General features: G+C 44.9%; 1 protein-coding gene across 1 annotated transcript in view; it reads left to right on the plus strand.

Moving 5' to 3' along the window:
- LOC114840302 (NLR family CARD domain-containing protein 3-like) overlaps positions 1 to 11,687 on the plus strand; it is a gene marked incomplete at its 3' end in the record, with an annotated part of 71,062 nt that extends 59,375 nt beyond the window's left edge. Inside the window, 4 exon segments of the mRNA XM_034294916.1 lie at positions 2,341 to 2,514; positions 5,598 to 5,771; positions 10,966 to 11,012; positions 11,170 to 11,687. Of these exon segments, the coding sequence (XP_034150807.1) occupies positions 2,341 to 2,514; positions 5,598 to 5,771; positions 10,966 to 11,012; positions 11,170 to 11,687 (913 nt within the window).
- Between the last annotated feature and the right edge of the window lie 2,891 nt (positions 11,688 to 14,578).

Consider the following 14,578-nt stretch of genomic DNA (forward strand, 5'->3'; position numbering starts at 1 on the left):
CACATTGTCTGTTATTTGTTATTTGATAAAATACTGTAAGCATTTATATAGACATCATTGATTTCATCTGGGTTATTTATTTCAGATGAGCTTGCTGTGATTTGCCAACATGATCTCAAATCTAACCTGAAGAAGAAGTGTCAGTGCTTATTTGAGGGTATCGCTAAACAAGGGAACCCAACACTTCTCAATAAGATCTACACAGAGCTCTACATCACAGAGGGTGGAAGTGGAGGAGTCAATAATGAACATGAGGTGAGACAGATTGAGACAACAACCAGGAAACAAGCAAGACCAGAGACAGCAATCAAATGTAATGACATCTTCAAACCCACACCTGGACAAGACAAACCTATCAGAACTGTGCTGACAAAGGGTGTCGCTGGAATTGGAAAAACTGTCTCTGTGCAGAAGTTCATTCTGGACTGGGCTGAAGGAAAAGCCAATCAGGATGTCCAATTTGTGTTTCCCCTCCCTTTTAGGGAGTTGAATTTAATGAAAGGGGATGAACTCAGTTTGATTCAACTCATCAAAAATGTCTCAGTTGAAACCAATAAAGCAAGAATCTCTAACTACAACACATACAAAGTTGTGTTCATCTTTGATGGTCTGGATGAGTGCCGACTGCCCCTTGACTTCCAGAACAACAAGAGCTGTTATGATGTCACAGAGTCAACCTCAGTGGATGTGCTGCTGACAAACCTCATCAAGGGAAATCTGCTTCCCTCTGCTCTCCTCTGGATAACTACCAGACCTGCAGCAGCCAATCAGATCCCTTCAGGGTGTGTTGACCTGGTGACAGAGGTGAGAGGGTTCAATGACCCACAGAAAGAGGAGTACTTCAGGAAGAGATTCAGTGATGAGGACCTGGCCAACAGAATCATCTCACACATAAGGACATCAAGGAGCCTCCACATCATGTGTCACATACCAGTCTTCTGTTGGATCGTTGCTACAATCCTTGAGTTCATGTTGAATGCAGATGTTAAAGTAGAGCTGCCCAAGACCCTAACAGACATGTACTCACACTTCCTTGTGTTTCAGTCCAAACACAGAAATGTTAAGTATGATGGGAAAAAAGAGACAGATCCACACTGGAATAAAGAGAGCATTCTGACACTGGGAAAACTGGCTTTTCAACAGCTACAGAAAGGCAATCTGATTTTCTATGAAGAAGACCTGAAAGAGTGTGGCATTGATATCAATGAAGCATCAGTTCACTCAGGAATCTGTACACAGATCTTTAAAGAGGAATGTGGGCTGAACCAGGACAAGGTGTTCTGCTTTGTCCATCTGAGTATTCAGGAGTTTCTAGCTGCTGTCTATGTGTTTCTCTCATTCAAAAACAAAAATGAAATCAGAATGGGTCAAAAACAATCAAACTCCTTAACAACTAAGTTCAGGAAAATACCTGAAATAGATTTTTACATGACTGCTGTGGATGAAGCCTTACAGAGTAAGACTGGACACCTGGACCTTTTCCTCCGCTTCCTTCTGGGTCTCTCACTGGAGTCAAATCAGAAGCATTTACGAGGTTTACTGACAGAGACCAGAAGCAGCTCACAGAGCCATGACAAAACAGTCAAGTACATCAAGGAGAAGATCAGGGAGAATCCCTCTTCAGAGAGGTGCATCAATCTGTTCCACTGTCTGAATGAACTGAATGACCATTCTCTAGTGGAGGAGATCCAAAGATACCTGAGTTCAGGACGTCTCTCCAGAGAAGAACTGTCACCTGCACAGTGGTCAGCTCTTGTCTTTGTGTTACTGACTTCAGAAGAGGAGATTGATGTGTTTGACCTGAAGAAATACTCCACATCAGAGGAAGGTCTTCTGGGGTTGTTGCCAGTGATCAAAACCTGCAGAACTGCTCTGTAAGTACAGTCATGCAAATTATCCCCCTCCCACCAACACAAACCCTCTTTTTACATCTACAGTATATTTACTGACATGACAGCACTGATGATTTTCTAAATAGGAGGCGTCTCTGGGATCATAATACATTCAGGACAGGGTTTTGAATGTCTAGCAGTCTACACGTCTACATTGTCATAATGCACCAACAGAATTATAGATGAATAGATATTTCTTTATTATTATGCTCAATTTGAGATACAGGGCTATTTAAAGAAGATCTGCGGCTATATACCCAGACACCCAGGCCTAACAATGCCACTGATAGGTGGTTACATTCGTGTGTCATATATATACAGGCAATGTCAGTTTTTACAGTACGCCATTAAGTAGAGTTGACATGACAATGATGTAATATATAGAGCATATTATAATGTTATTCTGAACTATTGTTCTGTTTGTCACATCATGATATTCTCTCTCCAGACTGTCAGTTTGTAGAATCACTGAGAAAGGCTGTGCTTCTCTGGTCTCAGCTCTGAAGTCAAACCCCTCACACCTGAAAGAACTGGATCTGAGTAACAATGACCTGAAGGATACGGGAGTGGAGAAGCTCTCTGCTCTGCTGAAGGACCCACAATGTAGACTGGAGACTCTGAGGTGAGTAACACAATTGACAACAGAACAATAAACATGACAACAACACAACAGAGGGGCAACACAGCAAAAGGGGAATACAAACATCTTCTGTGTTCCCACCTCTACCTGTTCTGAGCTACCAGCAGGTCCAAGTAATTTGTCTCAGTTCTGCCAGGGTGGATGGGTGGAAGTCACACAGGGCTGCCTTGTCATGTTGCACTCTAGCGACTCCTTGTGGTGGAGTGGCTGACTGTAATCTCAGTCATGGTTGTAAAGCTGGGGAATGTGTTACCCTCAAGCACACGTGTATCAGATAAACACTTTTTGATTGAGTGAGCAGTGTGATAAGAATCGAAACGGCTTGGTAAAACATGCTCATAAGATATGTCCCAATTTAGTTAATTAATTCTGACTATCCTGTATCTTCTGGGTGGATGTTGAGACAAGGCAGCATATGCAGCATAATGCCTTGTCTCAGCACCCGCAGGTCATAAAAGAGAATTTGATAAAAAAAAATGTGCATTGCAATTATTTTCACTATTTATTATTCCTCAACTTTTGTTATTGAATAGTTGACCCCACCCCCTCATGCCCAAAAGAAAGGTTTTAAATGAAAAAAATGAATGTAAACTGCAATATGTTATGCAACATATTCCACGTTTTATTTAAAAATGTAGTTTACAACCTCAATAACGTTTTAATATAAACAATTAGGCTAGATATACTTTTACTCAGGAGACATTAAGATTTAGAAATGCCACAACAGCATCAAATAACCTGATGCATAGGCCAGGCAAACCGTTAGTGTTTTATAAAAAGTTATTTACAAGTAATTAATTTCAAACTATTGTTACAAGCTTTTACATTAATTACAATAAAAATGAACTAGCCTGCATTTTCTCCCATGAAATATGTATGAATTTCCTTACATTAGCTAATGTCTTTGAGTCAAAGTTTTCTGGCCATAACAACAAAATAAAAGATTTATTAGACCATCAAGCCAGCTGTTTTTATATATACAGTCCCTTGAAACTATACTTTCTAAACGAAGCTACACTTAATATATAGACTAACAGAGTTACGTTTCAGTCTGCATTAAATCAAACAAATCTACCGATGTGTTCCAGTGAATAAACAAATATCTTTGGAAGGAAGCTTAATAGGAATAAATTATATATAATGAATTAACATAAACCAAATCTGGCTAGCGCTTTCATAAATGCTAGATCTTAACAAAAATATAAAGAATCATTAGGCAATGTCCATATTATTATGATAATTATTCTGGTTATAAATTCTTTATATTATTTATTATTATTATTGGCTTACACTAAAAAATATAGTATCTAATATACATAAACAATACATAATATCAAGTAGATCAAATGTCTAACACATGCTGGTAGTTAGTGGCCCTGGAATGGGTTGAGGTGGAGCCTGGGGGCCCTAGTATGGTTGAGGTGGAGCCCTGGGCCTAGGCGCCATTTGCCTGGTCCATAATCTGGCCCTGGTTCCTGAGCCCATGCAGTGATGTCCACTACAGAATCCTGTCTGTTTTTAATGCAGTGATGTCCACTACAGAATCCTGTCTGTTTTTATTGCAGTGATGTCCACTACAGAATCCTGTCTGTTTTTAATGCAGTGATGTCCACTACAGAATCCTGTCTGTTTTTAATGCAGTGATGTCCACTACAGAATCCTGTCTGTTTTTAATGCAGTGATGTCCACTACAGAATCCTGTCTGTTTTTAATGCAGTGATGTCCACAGTGCCGCCTGAGGGTCCGAAGATCTGGGCCATCCAATATTGGTGTTCGGCCTTGTCCCTTTTATATACAGAGATTTCTCTGGATTCTCAATCTTTTAATAATGTTATGTACTGTGGATGATGAGATCCCCAAACTCTTTGCAATTTAATGTTGAGAAGCATTATTCTTAATTTGTTTCACAGAATGATGAACCCCTCCCCATCTTCTGAAAGACTCATCCTCTCTAGGATGCTCTTTTTATACCCAATCATGTAATTAGACAATAAACCTAATTAGTTGTATGCTCTTTCACCAGGTTGGTGTTTCATTACACAACTTTTCCAGTCTTTTGTTGCCCCTGTCCCAGCTTTTTGAAACGTGTTGGTGGCATCAACATAACATTTCTCAGTTTCAACATTTGATATGTTGTCTTTGTATTATTTTATATTGAATCTGGTGTTACGGGCAACCAAGGCTTTATGAAGTGTTTGAGGCTTTCATCAAAATGGTTTAAAAAATCTTAATTTTCTCAAGGCTTTGACACTCACTGCACAGTGGTGTCACCTGCTGGTCAGGAATAAATATCACATGTTTAATGTTTATATAGACGTCTTTTCCACAGTATGCAACATGACTTTGTGGTACAGTGGGTAGGTGTTTGCTTTCTGAAGGGAAATTAAAATGCCTGGTTCATATCCACATTCTTCTTGCCTTTCCAGACAACACAACTATACATCCATTGTAATGTTTTGTATTATTAAGGCAAGAGTGTCATAAGATTGACACAATAAAAACAATTATTTAAACAACAATAAACAGTATCGTTTGAACTTAAAAAAGTTAAACATGATCTGGCACCATAACAAGTCACAGAGTGAGAGTTACAGCTTCAATTTTACAAAACTTTGTGATCAAAAATGTCTGAATTTTTGTTTGATTACATGCCTTTTTTAAACATTGTTGTAAAATGCTCCCAGTTCTGTCTTTGATGCCAAGTATCACTTTCACTCACTGACCTCTACTTGACTCCTAATTCACCATTTTATGTACATTCTACAACAGGTTGGTCAAATAGGTAGTGTTGGGGACATGAGTTACAGGCAGTGACATGAGACACTATCAATTAATGTCCAAATAATGTGTTTCATTTCATATATGCTATGACACTTTATCCTAAACATTACTATGGATGAACAGTTAAATATAAATGGTTACCTGGGAGGCAAACCACCCCCCCCCCCCAGGTAATCATTGTATCTCCAAAGGGTTTTAAAAGCCTTGGTTGCCCATCAGTACTTCAAGGTTCAGAGACTTTGTTAATGTGAGTCATTTGGGAAATCATGATGATCTCTGTGCAGGCTGTCAGGCTGTCTGGTCACAAAGGAAGGCTGTGCTTCTCTGGTCTCAGCTCTGAAGTCAAACCCCTCACATCTGAAAGAACTGGATCTGAGCTACAATCACCCAGGAGACTTGGGAGTCACACTGCTCTCTGCTGGACTGGAGGATCCACACTGGAGACTGGAGAAACTCAAGTAAGTCCTGTAGATGTTTTCTCTACCAGTAATCAGTAATGTGGTATTAAGTTGTCATGTTGTTTTGCATTATGTAATATGTGTCAAATACAGATCTGCTTACCTGTAATAATTTTGTGTGACAGGAACAATAATTGTTAATTTGAGGAAAACATTATTTACTGTATCCATGAAATTCAGTTTTCCCCTGAAATATAAATAAATATTTTAACACTGAATTCTCCCCACCCAAAATATTATTTAAACTCAACTCATCCCTTCTTCTCTCAAACCCAGTCTTAATCTCAGCCTCTCCCCCTCATATCACCCACACTGCCTCAACACATGATCCAATGTCTCAACTTCCTGACAATGGTCACACTGACCTGTTGGATGTTTCCCTATCAGATGTAATGTATTGTTTAAATGACTTTGTCCCACCCACAGTCTAGTTAGCACCATAGACAGTAAAATAAAAGATGGACGACGCCCTTTCGCTCTTTTCCATTGGTGAAAACTGAAGCCACCAGTGTCCCGATACGGCGCTGACATCTTGGACTTGCGCCTACGCAGATAGCGATCTTGGGACCAGTTCTGCGCAGTAGTTATGCGCAGTAGCGAGCAGGAAGTAAAGCCGTAAAGCCGCGAAATCAACGGCCCCTCCCCTGTGCCCCGCCCTCACTCTCCCTCGCAGAATGCGCATACCGTAATCAATCGCAAGCACACGCTGCACTGTTTTGGAAGTGGAGTCCTGCTCATGTGAACTCTGTCTGCTCTGTTCCACTCCAAACCTAGACGATATGTTATAGCCTAACTTACATAATGTTTAACCTTAATTTAGAATAGGCCTAATACAAAAATATTTGGGAACTTCTAGCTAAGGATCACCTGCTAGCTATTAACATGGCTATTAACGAGGCTTGTTGTCTTTTAGCTAACGTTAGCTAGCCCATTACATTTATTTACTAATTAAATAGCTTATGAATTTAACTCACCGAAAAAAATTCAAAGATCGATTGGAAATGCCAGATCGGTTAGCACAATCTACTGCAGAACAACCCATTATGTCCGTGTGAAATGATATCAATTATAGAAATTTAGAGATTAAATGTAAAGCTCCAATCTCCTTAGTCCTCCGAAGATCGCGAAAAAAGCCTGATGGCGCTTCAGTGGCTCCTCGGCTCAGATAGCTGTCAATCACAGCTGTCAATCACGACGTCACACCACCGTTTTCAGAGCATTAAATAACTAACTAAAAACCAACTTATTTTAAAAACAAACTCCTGAATTTACATTAGCGTGATACAAACTACAGTAAATGACAGAAACCATCTTCGGAAAAAAGATATTTGAAGGGTAATTTAATTGTTTAGTTGGTCTCGCGTCCCATTGAATAACATGGGGAGGCGGGGTTTATGACCTATACTAGGACCACTCACCAGGGGGCGATCGAGACATTTTGGCTTCACTTTTCAGGGCTTGGTCTCAGTTCGCTGGGTGAACACCGGCTGGTGCAGTACGATTTCAGTACAGTAATATCAAAGATCCTTGGTCCTTCTCAACTCTCTGGTGTGTTATTGGAGGAGGGGTTGTGTATGGTGTGTTATTAGAGGAGGGGTTGTGTATGGTGTGTTATTAGAGGAGGGGTTGTGTATGGTGTGTTATTGGAGGAGGGGTTGTGTATGCTGTGTTATTAGAGGAGGGATTGTGTATGGTGTGTTATTAGAGGAGGGGTTGTGTATGGTGTGTTATTAGAGGAGGGATTGTGTATGGTGTGTTATTAGAGGAGGGATTGTGTATGGTGTGTTATTAGAGGAAGGGTTTAGTATGGTGTGTTATTGGAGGAGGGGTTGTGTATGCTGTGTTATTAGAGGAGGGGTTGTGTATGGTGTGTTATTAGAGGAGGGGTTGTGTATGGTGTGTTATTGGAGGAGGGGTTGTGTATGGTGTGTTATTGGAGGAGGGGTTGTGTATGGTGTGTTATTAGAGGAGGGGTTGTGTATGGTGTGTTATTAGAGGAGGGGTTGTGTATGGTGTGTTATTAGAGGAGGGGTTGTGTATGGTGTGTTATTGGAGGAGGGGTTGTGTATGGTGTGTTATTGGAGGAGGGGTTGTGTATGGTGTGTTATTAGAGGAGGGGTTGTGTATGGTGTGTTATTAGAGGAGGGGTTGTGTATGGTGTGTTATTGGAGGAGTGGTTGTGTATGGTGTGTTATTGGAGGAGGGGTTGTGTATGGTGTGTTATTGGAGGAGGGGTTGTGTATGGTGTGTTATTAGAGGAGGGGTTGTGTATGGTGTGTTATTGGAGGAGTGGTTGTGTATGGTGTGTTATTGGAGGAGGGGTTGTGTATGGTGTGTTATTGGAGGAGGGGTTGTGTATGGTGTGTTATTGGAGGAGGGGTTGTGTATTGTGTTTGTGTGTGATTGGGGATTGTATATTGTGTTTGTGTGTGATTGGTGGTTTGTGTATTGTTTATGACTGGGGTGTTGTGTGTGATTGGGGTATTGTGTTTGTGTGTGTTTGGGCGGTTGTGTTTGTGTGTAATTGGGGGTTGTGTATTGTGTGTGATTGGGGGTTTGTGTGGTGTGTTTGTGTGTAATTGGGGTTTGTGTATTGTTTGTGTGTAATTGGGGAGTTGTGTATTGTGTTTGTGTGTGATTGGGGTTTGTGTGGTGTGTGTGTGTGTGTGTGTGTGATTGCAGTAACAATTATAATTTGCAATATTCAAACACTTGGGTCCAAAATGTATCAAGCCTTGAGTGACTTTTTCTCCTGTATGAAGTATGTTTGCACTTTCCTTGTGGTCTATATTGTTCATTCTGAGACTGACTCTTCTGTGTTGTTTCATACATTAAAGGGATAAAATACCTCTAATGTATGATCTCTAACACAGACTTTCAGTTTTCATTGAATAACAACGAACCCTGACTAGTGAAGAACAATCATCTCTTTATGAATGGGTATTTTTGGGGAACGTTGGAAACCAATTCACATTAGTGAATGAAACCGTTAATTTACTTAATTATTATCATTAAACTGCCTCTCCTTGAACTGCCACCTTAACGTGGTGGAGGGGTTTAAGTACCCGAGTGACCCTAGGAGCTATGTTGTCTGGGGCTATATGCCCCTGGTAGGGTCTCCCAGGGCAAACAGGTCCTAGGCGACGGGTCAGACTAAGAGCGGTTCAAAAAACCCTTAATGATGAAAAAAAAAATATTGTGTTCTGTGACGTCGCCCGGTATGGCGCAGCCGGGGCCCCACCCTGGAGCCAGGCCCGGGGTTGGGGCTCGTATGCGAGCGCCTGGTGGCCGGGCCTTTCCCCATGGGGCCCGGCCAGGCTCAGCCCAAACGGGCGACGTGGGGCCGCCTTCCCGTGGGCTCACCACCCACAGGAGGGACCATAAGGGGCCGGTGCAGAGAGGATCGGGCGGCAGTCGAAGGTGGAGGCCTCGACAACCCGATCCCTGGACACGGAAACTAGCTCTAGGGACGTGGAATGTCACCTCGCTGGCGGGGAAGGAGCCTGAGATCGTGCGTGAGGTTGAGAGTTTCCGACTAGAGGTGGTCGGGATCACCTCCACGCACGGCTTGGGCTCTGGAACCACACTCCTTGAGAGAGGATGGACTCTTCACCACTCTGGAGTTGCCCATGGTGAGAGGCAGCGGGCTGGTGTGGGTTTGCTTATAGCTCCCCAGCTCTGCCGCCATGTGTTGGAGTTTACCCCGGTGAACGAGAGGGTCGTTTCCCTGCGCCTACGGGTCGGGGATAGGTCTCTCACTGTTGTTTGTGCCTACGGGCTGAATGGCAATGCAGAGTACCTGACGTTCTTGGAGTCTCTGGGGGGGTGCTGGAAAGTGCTCCGACTGGGGACTCTATCGTTCTACTGGGGGACTTCAACGCCCACGTGGGCAACGACAGTGACACCTGGAGGTCCGTGATTGGGAGGAACGGCCCCCCTGATCTGAACCCGAGCGGTGTTCAGTTATTGGACTTCTGTGCTAGTCACAGTTTGTCCATAACAAACACCATGTTCAAGCATAAGGGTGTCCATCAGTGCACGTGGCACCAGGACACCCTAGGCCGCAGGTCGATGATCGACTTTGTTGTCGTTTCATCTGACCTGCGGCCGTATGTCTTGGACACTCAGGTGAAGAGAGGGGCGGAGCTGTCAACTGATCACCACCTGGTGGTGATTTGGATCCGATGGCGGGGGAGGAAGCTGGACAGACTCGGCAGGCCCAAGCGTACTGTAAGGGTCTGCTGGGAACGTCTGGCCGAGTCTCCTGTCAGTCGGAAAAGGGTGGCTTGCCCACTTCAGGTTGGTGGAGAGTGCCTGCCTCAAGTGGAGGAGTTTAAGTATCTAGTGGTCCTGTTCACGAGTGAGGGAAGGATGGAACGGGAGATTGACAGACGGATCAGTGCAGCTTCTGCAGTAATGCGGTTGATGTATCGGTCTGTCGTGGTGAAGAAAGAGCTGAGCCGCAAGGCGAAGTTCTCGATTTACCAGTCAATCTACGTTCCTACTCTCACCTATGGTCATGAGCTTTGGGTCATGACCGAAAGGACAAGATCCCGGATACAGGCGGCCGAAATGAGCTTTCTCCGCAGGGTGGCCGGGCGATCCCTTAGAGATAGGGTGAGAAGCTCGGTCACCCGGGAGAAGCTCAGAGTAGAGCCGCTGCTCCTCCACATCGAGAGGGGTCAGCTGAGGTGGCTTGGGCATCTGTTTCGGATGCCTCCGGAACGCCTTCCTGGGAAGGTATTCCGGGCCTGTCCCACCGGGAGGAGACCCCGGGGAAGACCTAGGACACGCTGGAGGGACGATGTCTCCCGGCTGGCCTGGGAACGCCTCGGTGTCCCCCCGGAAGAGCTGGAGGAAGTGTCTGGGGAGAGGGAAGTCTGGGCATCCCTGCTTAGACTGCTGCCCCCGCGACCCGGCCCCAGATAAGCGGAAGAAGATGAATTAACTATTATCATTAACTTAAGTGTAACAAGTGCCCAAGTGTAGATCGCAATTTAGATCATAATCTGATTAATCGTGTGTGTGTGTGTGTGTTGGGAGGGTGGATGTGTGTAATGTCTGTGTGGTTGTTTGTGTTGCAGGTATGTAAGGTGTGTGTGTGTGCTTGTGTGTGTGTGTGGTTGTGTGTGTATGTGTGTAAGACAGGTTGTGTGTCACTGAATGACAGTCTGCTCCTCTGCTTCTTCCACAGTATGGATCATGGTGGAGAATGGTGGTTGGAATCAGGACTGAAGAAATGTAAGTGATTTATTATACAGAACACAAATACAGCTGGTTGGGAGGGGGTGTACAAGTCTGTGTGTGTAAGTTTGTGCATATTTGTTTCATTCTGCATGTGTGTATATAATCTGAATGATGATGATGTGTAATATTGTGTCTTGGTCTCATCCATCAGATGTCTGTGATCTCACACTGGACCTAAACACAGTAAACAGAAACCTCTCTCTGTCTGAGGAGAACAGAAAGGTGACAAGGAGGAGAGGAGAGGAGCAGCTGTATCCTGATCACCCAGAGAGATTTGACCACTGGTCACAGGTGTTGTGTAGAGAGGGTCTGTCTGGACGCTGTTACTGGGAGGTAGAGTGGAGTGGGAAAGGGGCTGGGATAGGAGTGACATATAAAGGAATCAACAGGAGAGGAGGTGGTGACTGTTGTCTTGGATACAATGACAAGTCCTGGAGTCTGGACTGTTATTATGACTGTTACTCTGTCTGTCACAATAATAAGACAACAGACATACCTGTCACCTCCTCAGACTCCCACAGAGTAGGAGTGTATCTGGACTGGCCAGCCGGCACTCTGTCCTTCTACAGGGTCTCCTCTGACACACTGACCCACCTGTACACATTCAACACCACATTCACTGAGCCCCTCTATCCAGGGTTTAGGGTTTATTCTGACTCCTCAGTGTCTCTGTGTCAGATGGTCCCTGTGTCAAACACAACATGATGTTTCACTCTAATCATGGTCATGTTCAGTAGGACACTGTAGTAAAACACTGACAATAACTCTCTAGTAGTGAGTAAATATATCATATGATTGTAAATATACCTGATTAAACACCACTGATGATGTAACCTGTAAACTAGAGTCATTAATCAATAGAATGAATCACCACACTGGTCTGTAAAACCTTCACATTTAGAAATCATTCTTCTGGTTGTTATTGTTTATCATTGGTGTTTGTAAACATTGTCTGTAGAATGTTTATTTATTTAATTGTTGACAAAACATTCCTGCTTCTGTATGAATTTCAGTGTCCCAGATTTGACAGAATAAAAAAGGTTTTAAAACAGATTATTTAGGAGTGTTTTTCAAATTAATATATATATATATATATATATATATATATATATATATATATATATATATATATATATATATGTGTGTGTGTGTGTGTGTGTGTGTGTGTGTGTGGACAGATAGAATGCTGTAAATACTTTACTTAACACAGACCACCAAAGCCATTGGATTGATGTGACAGTTGACCGTCCAACAACAGAAACTTAGTGAACCTCCTCCTGTTAACTGATCTACTAACCATCAAGAAAGAGAACCATGTAGCACACCAGGTGAACAGAACCTGATAGAAACATGGATAGAAAACACACACACATCTTCTCCTGTGTTTCAGGGTGTCTCTGTCCCCTCTGATCCAGTGTCTCCTCTCTACCTCCCTCTCCTGTCCCCTCTGATCCAGTGTCTCCTCATTATCTCCCTCTCCTGTCCCCCTCTGATCCAGTGTCTCCTCTCTACCTCCCTCTCCTGTCCCCTCTGATCCAGTGTCTCCTCTCTACCTCCCTCTCCTGTCCCCTCTGATCCAATGTCTCCTCTCTACCTCCCTCTCCTGTCCCCCTCTGATCCAGTGTCTCCTCATTATCTCCCTCTCCTGTCCCCCTCTGATCCAGTGTCTCCTCTCTACCTCCCTCTCCTGTCCCCTCTGATCCAATGTCTCCTCTCTACCTCCCTCTCCTGTCTCCTCTGATCCAGTGTCTCCTCTCTACCTCCCTCTCCTGTCCCCTCTGATCCAGTGTCTCCTCATTATCTCCCTCTCCTGCCCCCCTCTGATCCAGTGTCTCCTCTCTACCTCCCTCTCCTGTCCCCTCTGATCCAGTGTCTCCTCTCTACCTCCCTCTCCTGTCCCCTCTGATCCAATGTCTCCTCTCTACCTCCCTCTCCTGTCCCCTCTGATCCAGTGTCTCCTCTCTACCTCCCTCTCCTGTCCCCTCTGATCCAGTGTCTCCTCTCTACCTCCCTCTCCTGTCCCCCTCTGATCCAGTGTCTCATCTCTACCTCCCTCTCCTGTCCCCTCTGATCCAGTGTCTCCTCTCTACCTCCCTCTCCTGTCCCCTCTGATCCAGTGTCTCCTCTCTACCTCCCTCTCCTGTCCCCTCTGATCCAATGTCTCCTCTCTACCTCCCTCTCCTGTCTCCTCTGATCCAGTGTCTCCTCATTATCTCCCTCTCCTGTCCCCCTCTGATCCAGTGTCTCCTCTCTTCCTCCCTCTCCTGTCCCCTCTGATCCAGTGTCTCCTCTACCTCCCTCCTGTCCCCTCTGATCCAATGTCTCCTCTCTACCTCCCTCTCCTGTCCCCTCTGATCCAGTGTCTCCTCTCTACCTCCCTCTCCTGTCCCCTCTGATCCAGTGTCTCCTCATTATCTCCATCTCCTGTCCCCCTCTGATCCAGTGTCTCCTCTCTACCTCCCTCTCCTGTCCCCTCTGATCCAGTGTCTCCTCTACCTCCCTCCTGTCCCCTCTGATCCAATGTCTCCTCTCTACCTCCCTCTCCTGTCCCCTCTGATCCAGTGTCTCCTCTCTACCTCCCTCTCCTGTCCCCTCTGATCCAGTGTCTCCTCATTATCTCCATCTCCTGTCCCCCTCTGATCCAGTGTCTCCTCTCTACCTCCCTCTCCTGTCCCCTCTGATCCAGTGTCTCCTCTACCTCCCTCCTGTCCCCTCTGATCCAATGTCTCCTCTCTACCTCCCTCTCCTGTCTCCTCTGATCCAGTGTCTCCTCTCTACCTCCCTCTCCTGTCCCCTCTGATCCAGTGTCTCCTCATTATCTCCCTCTCCTGTCCCCCTCTGATCCAGTGTCTCCTCTCTACCTCCCTCTCCTGTCCTCTCCTTTTCTCTTCCTCACTTCCTTACTTCCTCTCCCCCTTCTGCTCTTTTTGTTCTTCCTCCTCTGTTCCTCTCTTTCTCTCCTCCTGTCTCCTCTTTCCTCCTCATCCTCTCTGTCTCTCCTATCCTCCTCTTACTCTCCCACTCCCTTGCCCATCTCCTCTCCTCCTCTCTTTGCCTCCCTGTCTTTCTCCCTTGCTCTCCTTCCTTGCTTCCTCTCATTTCGTCTCACCCTATGCTCCTCTCTTCCTGTCTCCTCCTTGTCTTCTCTTTTCCTCTCCCCCTCTTCTCTCCTGTCCCTCTCCGTCTCTCCTTCTGCTCCTCTCCTTTTTCTTCCTCTCCCTTTCTCCTCCTCATCCTCACTTCCTCTCCTAATGTCCACCTCTTTTCTCTGTTACCCTCTCCTCCTCTCATCCACTGCTCCTCTCCCTCTTTCTTCTTTTATTCACCTCCCCAGTCTTTCTCTTCCTCTCAACTCTCCATCATCCTTTCATCTTCTATTCCATCACTTCGTCTCCCCCTCTGTTCTTCTCCTATCTCTGTCTCCCACTCCTTCCCCTTCTGCTCCTCTTTTCCTTGCCCTCTCTCCTCTCTTCCTGTCTTCCTTACTTCCTCTCTTTCTCTTCCACTCTCTCTTTCCTAATCTCCCCTTCTGCTCCTCTGCGTCTCCTCCTCTCCTGAGG

This window comes from Esox lucius, chromosome 11 (assembly GCF_011004845.1).
Source record: "Esox lucius isolate fEsoLuc1 chromosome 11, fEsoLuc1.pri, whole genome shotgun sequence".
Lineage (NCBI taxonomy): Eukaryota > Metazoa > Chordata > Actinopteri > Esociformes > Esocidae > Esox > Esox lucius.